This window comes from Brassica napus, chromosome C4 (assembly GCF_020379485.1).
Source record: "Brassica napus cultivar Da-Ae chromosome C4, Da-Ae, whole genome shotgun sequence".
NCBI lineage: Eukaryota > Viridiplantae > Streptophyta > Magnoliopsida > Brassicales > Brassicaceae > Brassica > Brassica napus.
Window position 1 is genome coordinate 40891675 of NC_063447.1, and position 6000 is coordinate 40897674.

Genomic DNA, 6000 nt, shown 5'->3' on the forward strand with positions numbered 1-6000 from the left:
TAACAAACAAATGCCCAAACTACAGGCCCAAATATAACAAACTCCTTGGGCCGTAAGCCCAAAAGTAAGAAACCCGTTGAGGAAGGTATCCACGCGTCCCACCACGTGGACGAACGCCCGGCGTCCTGAAACACACGTCAAGGAGAGAGCAGACCGCCTTCCACCGGCGAAGAGGGGAGACTCGACGGAACTCCGCCGTCAAGTAGAGCCTTACCAATGAAGAGCAGCTCACTAAGGAACCATCTTCATGGTTGTTCAAGTTGCACACCGGATCTATGTTTCCAGAAGAACCAATCGCCTACAATCGATCCCACCATCGTCGATCTTCCTGCTAGAAAAAACTGTCACCTTTAATGATAGGTCGAAGCTCGAAGATGAACCGGCTCGCGAGGAGGAGAGGAAGCGATGACATCGAGGCTGAGGAAAGAGAGGTGATTGGGCAGAGAAGAACGGAAAACATTGATCAACGGAACCGGGAGAACCCCGGAGTAAAGCCGCCGTCGCCATCGAGAAGAGCGTGACGCGGAGTCAAAAGCCGGACAGCTCCGTCGAAGAAACCGCAAACCACCGGAGGCAAAAGCCGGCTATACTCGTCGAACTAACCGAGTATACCAGAGGCAGAGTCGCCAAAAGAAACCGGCGACAGTCAAAGGAGCTTTATCTCGATCTCTTCTTCGTGAAGGATCCTAGAAAGAGAACGAAGAAGAGAGAGAAGCCCATTTAGCCTGGAAGTTAATTTATTGTTGAAGTTTTTTTAGGAATCTTTTTTTTTAAACGGTAGTCAAAAGAAGAATCCTGCATTCTTGCCACATGTCACTGTTCCGTAAGCCAGCCGTCACTTGAAGTAACCGCTTGTTAATTTATTATGTAGGCGGTCCCCCCCAAGTCAACTCTGGCTTCTTTGCTTCCACTCAATCTGCTTACGCAACTCAACAAATACGCAGGCTCGCATCAGTAAATACATACATGTGTATACATACATATCTTTATAGAGATGCTCAAATATCAGAATCGTGCCTTTTAAGGAAATTGTAGCTTGCAGAATCACATATGTACTTATCCCATCCTATGTTTTTTTTTTTGCTTTAAGTTTTACTTATCCCATCCTATGTTTCCACAAATTCTTCTTTTTTTTTTCCTGAACACCCCACAAATTCTTCATATAATCGTTTTTCTCCACATCATCTCTTTTGTCTCTTTTCCCATAGATATTCACCAATAATTCTTGCTAAATTATTGTGCACCCGAATATTCCCAGTTTTTTCTCTATCTTCTTGTTCTATATAAAGAAATACCACAATTCTCATTATTACACAGCGGAAATCTCTTTGTCCTGAGTTTATGTTGAGAAATACCACAATTCTCATTATTACACAGCGGAAATCTCTTTGTCCTGAGTTTATGTTGTAGATCAGAATGAGATTCTTACTGAAAGTTCTTGCCTTTGTGACACTAGTTTTAGTGTTTCTAATAACAACAGAATCAGCTCCTGAATCTGCTCTTATCACCAAACTTCCTGGCTTCAGTGGCACTTTTCCTTCAAAACACTACTCCGGGTAAAAATTGAGTTCTCTGTTTTCTTTCTTTCGAGCTGTATATATTATATAGGCCGAAAACTCGAGTAACGTCATTTGAAACGTGTACAATGGCCAAAACTGAGTTCTCGTTTATTATCAATTTTGTAGTTTAGAAAACGTTCTATCTTTTTGCATTTTTGAGGTTCTATGTTATTCTTTGGTTTTGATGTTAAAGGTACGTCACAATTGATAAGGAGCATGGGAAAAATCTGTGGTATTACTTTGTTGAATCAGAGATGAATCCTTCGAAAGATCCGGTCGTACTCTGGCTCAATGGTGGTCCAGGTTGCTCAAGCATGGATGGATTTGTATACGAGCATGGTCCTTTCAATTTCGAACCAGCAAAGACAAATTATAGTCTCCCACTCCTGCATCTTAATCCTTATAGTTGGTCAAAGGTAAATTTTCGAAGTTTATAAATCGTATCAATATCTACTGTTTCCTTTCCCTAGTTGTAAATAATGTTTTCATGTACGATTGTTTTCATTATCAGGTGTCTAACATGATATACCTTGATTCACCTGTTGGTGTGGGATTCTCTTACTCAAAGAACGAATCTGACTACATAACCGGTGATATGAAAACCGCGGTTGACTCTCACGCGTTCCTTCTCAAGGTAAATCAAACAAATATTTACATTCAAAGATTGAACTTAATTCAATGAACTCATAAATATACCGTAGTATAATTTATTTTTTAAGAGCTCCTTTTTAATTAAATGTTCTGTACTTCTATTGGAAAAATAGTTATATATTTTTAAGTTTTTAAAGCTTTTCACAGAAATTACCATGAAAACTTTAACAACTAATGGAATTTCAAAAAATAAAAAACAAATAAATTTTGAAAAAGAAAAAAATGATTTTCAAATACTCATTCCAGTAACAAAAGTAACCAAAAGAGTTCTTCAGAAATTAAAATTGTTAAGATAGAAATGTATCTCTTTGAATAACCCACACCCCAAGTATTTGGGTGTTATTCAGATCACTAAATGCTTCTTCCGGATGTTACTTACCAGTGGTTCCAGATGTTTCCCGAGTTTCAGTCAAATCCGTTTTACATCTCTGGAGAATCTTATGCCGGAGTTTACGTCCCAACTCTGGCTTCAGAAGTTGTCAAAGGTAATTTACCTTCTCCTTTCATGTATAAATATAATCGACCATACATCTTCCTGATCTTTTTCCTCCATTTTGTTTGGTTATGTTGCAGGGAACAAAGAAGGGTTAAAGCCGGCTCTTAATTTAAAGGTAGCATAGAAAACGAGTTAGGATTCAGTTTCATGAATTCTCGTTTGGTCTCATACAAGGATTGGATGATCTGTTCTTTTTACGGTACAGGGATATTTGGTTGGAAATGGAGTTGCAGATTCCATGTATGACGGAAACGCTCTTATCCCGTTTGCACACGGGATGGGCCTGATCTCTGATCAGCTCTTTGAGGTTTTCTCAATGGATTCTTACTTGTTCTTCCACTCTTTTTTCTGGTTAATAAATCTAACACCTAGGGAGAAAACCCGCAGCACGTTACAAAAGCTTGCAATGGAAATTTCTACGACAATTTTAGCCCTGATTGCGAGGAACAGATGGCTAAAGTTTCAATGGTAAATATAATGTTTTCCAAGATGTTAATTTAAAGACATTAAAAAAATAGAGAAATTCTCTATCTAGGGTTATTGGTTCTATGATTTTCAAACCTGTATTTAAATCATGTGTTATTGGTTTAATGATTTATAAATTCTAGATGTCAAAAAAAAAAAAAAAAAATCTATATCAAATCAAGTGTTATTCAATCGTACGGATTTACTAATAAATTTGATTTTATAATGGATTTGAATGAATTTGTTTGGATTTTTTTTGTTAAAAATACAAAGACATTTATAAATACTATATGGATTTCTAAATCAATCAAAATATATAAACCAAAAATTAAAAAAGTTTTTGTCACAAATATAAATCTTAAAAATAAAAATGACCAAAACAGACTTAATTTTTTTATCAAAAAAGGTAAATATACACTTATATACCTAGGGTTAATTAATCTAGACATTAGGATTTAGAGTTAAGGAGTGGAGTTTAGGGTTTAGGGTTTAAAGTTTAGGGTTTAGGGTTTAGACTTTAGGGTTTAGGGTTTAGAGCTGAGGAATGAATTTTGGGGATAGAATTTCAAATTTTAAAAAATAAAAAAAATTAAAATTTTCAAAATAAAAAATGTTTTTTTGGTTATTTTAGTTTTTGAGGTCTAATTTTATGATAAAAACTTAAAAATGTCTATCTGAGAGAATTAACCTTAAGAATATTGTGTGATCAAAGTTTTCATTTTTTTTCAGGATATTGACAGGTTGAACATATACAACATTCTTGAGCCATGTTACCATGGAACATCCCTATCCGCATTTGACATCAAATCGCTGCCTTCAACTCTTCTGCAGTTAGGCAAAACCGAAAAACCTTTGGCTGTAAGAAAAAGAATGTTTGGTCGGGCGTGGCCTGTTCGTGCGCCTATTCTTCCAGGCATTGTTCCTAGCTGGTCTCAACTCCTTGCTGACGTTTCTGTTCCTTGCATCGTAAGTAAACAAGAAAAAAAATAGTGGCTCTCTCTCTCTCTCTCTACTTCATAGTAAAAGATGAAACAGTCTACGTTTTATATTTGCAGGATGATAGAGTTGCAACAGCTTGGCTAAACGATCCAGCGATTAGGAAAGCTATTCATGCTAAAGAGGTCTCAAACTCTGTTTTGATCTTATTGCTATATTATATTAAGAAAATATTACTGATGTGCTTGAAAATATTACAGGAGAGCGAGATAGGAAGATGGGTACTCTGCACTGGTAAGCTATCGTTCCATCACGATGCAGGAAGTATGATCAGCTTCCATAGAAACCTCACTCTAAGTGGATATAGAGCTCTCATTTACAGGTACTTCAAACAAAACTTATAACAATGATTCTGACGCCTGTAGTTTCGAAAATAATGAATCAAGTTTTGATTTGAAGCGGTGATCACGATATGTGTGTTCCATTTACTGGCTCTGAAGCTTGGACACATTCTCTTGGATACAAGGTGATTGATGAATGGAGGGCATGGATATCAAATGACCAAGTCGCAGGGTAAACTTTTCTTTGTGTAGTAATATTTTCTGGAGCTCAAAATGTTTTCTACAATTGTTGCATATTTTTTTGTGCAGGTATACCGAAGGATATGCAAACAATCTAACATTTTTAACCATAAAGGCACTGAATCACAATTCTCTACTGAAATTGGAAAAATGGTTGCCAAGTCTATATTCGTATGATGTTATTATCTTTGTGTTGGTAATTTCAGGGTGCAGGACATACAGTTCCTGAGTACAAACCGCGGGAGGCTTTGGATTTCTATAGCCGATTTCTAGCAGGAAGCAAGATTTAAGAGAGATCTCTATTGAAAAATAAGTACAGAGCATCATATCGTGTATTGACTCGTTTAAATAAAAAAAAGGAGCATGTGCCATTTAGCTTGTGAATGGTTGATTCTTCATTCTTCATGATAAAACACCATGCATACCTCTTCTTCCAGTAAAATGCTTGCCGTTTCTTACTTCAACAGATGGGCTCTTTGCCTTTCAGAAAAAGTCTACATATTTACAAGAATGCTCCTGATAAGTTTTTGCCTAGAATATATATATGTTGTGCCATTGTTTACACAAAAACACACACACACGGAAACTCAGAATAGGTTTTTAGCTTAAGGTTTTGGTGAGAAGCTCTAAGAACTCTTTCAGAGTATTGTATTGGAACTCGAGTTTTTCTATCTCTATCCAATTATGAAATTCATTCAGTTTATCTCAATGTCTTGTTTGATTATGTCTAAGTAAATACCTTTTTAGACTTTTGGTTTATATAGTTATGAGGAATTATTGATATTAGAACTGCTAAGGTGATAAATTGACATCATTCACAGAGTTAGGACTTATTGCTTGCATTCTAGAGTAGCTAACTAGGATCATGATTCAGGAGTTGACAACTATGAGAGTAGGCTCATACCTGATAGTAATTCTGTTGAGCTAAGTTATTAGGCGCATGCGAGCCGCTGCTTTGGAAGCTGAGAACGCTGCAGCTAATGTAGCAAACGCTGAGGCTGCTCGACCTAGAACGTTGGCTGACTACACTGCTACGAAAAACACTATCGGATTTCAAAGTAGCACGATTTAATTCAAAAATCTCACCCAATTGAGCCCGTCTAGCATATATTTTCACAGGTGCGGGATCACTATAACTCACTCCATTGAGTTCACCACCATAAAACTCGACAGTTACACCTACTTGTTCGACACTATATTTAGATTCCGCCCTTCTAAACGGGACGTCTGCTCTAACAATTCTGTCTCCGTCTACCAAAACAACCGAAAATGTTTCAAAAGAAGTAGGCATACGGCGTACAAAAAGTTCACG

General features: G+C 36.9%; 1 protein-coding gene across 2 annotated transcripts; it reads left to right on the forward strand.

The window, feature by feature from the left end:
* The first annotated feature begins 1126 nt into the window (after nt 1-1126).
* On the forward strand, nt 1127-5152 carry LOC106400188 (serine carboxypeptidase-like 20). Of its 2 annotated transcripts, XM_022701031.2 has the most exons (13): nt 1133-1556; nt 1753-1975; nt 2071-2193; nt 2593-2695; nt 2784-2821; nt 2912-3013; nt 3094-3174; nt 3901-4137; nt 4227-4292; nt 4368-4489; nt 4567-4680; nt 4758-4803; nt 4895-5152. In XM_022701031.2, the coding sequence occupies exons 1-13, from the start codon at nt 1417-1419 to the stop codon at nt 4976-4978; spliced, it is 1479 nt and encodes a 492-aa protein (XP_022556752.1). In that variant the 5' UTR covers nt 1133-1416; the 3' UTR covers nt 4979-5152. The 2 variants fall into 2 exon arrangements, with proteins under 2 accessions (XP_022556753.1, XP_022556752.1); XM_022701032.2 differs by lacking the exon at nt 4758-4803 and having other exon boundaries at nt 1127-1556.
* The last annotated feature ends 848 nt before the right edge of the window (nt 5153-6000 follow it).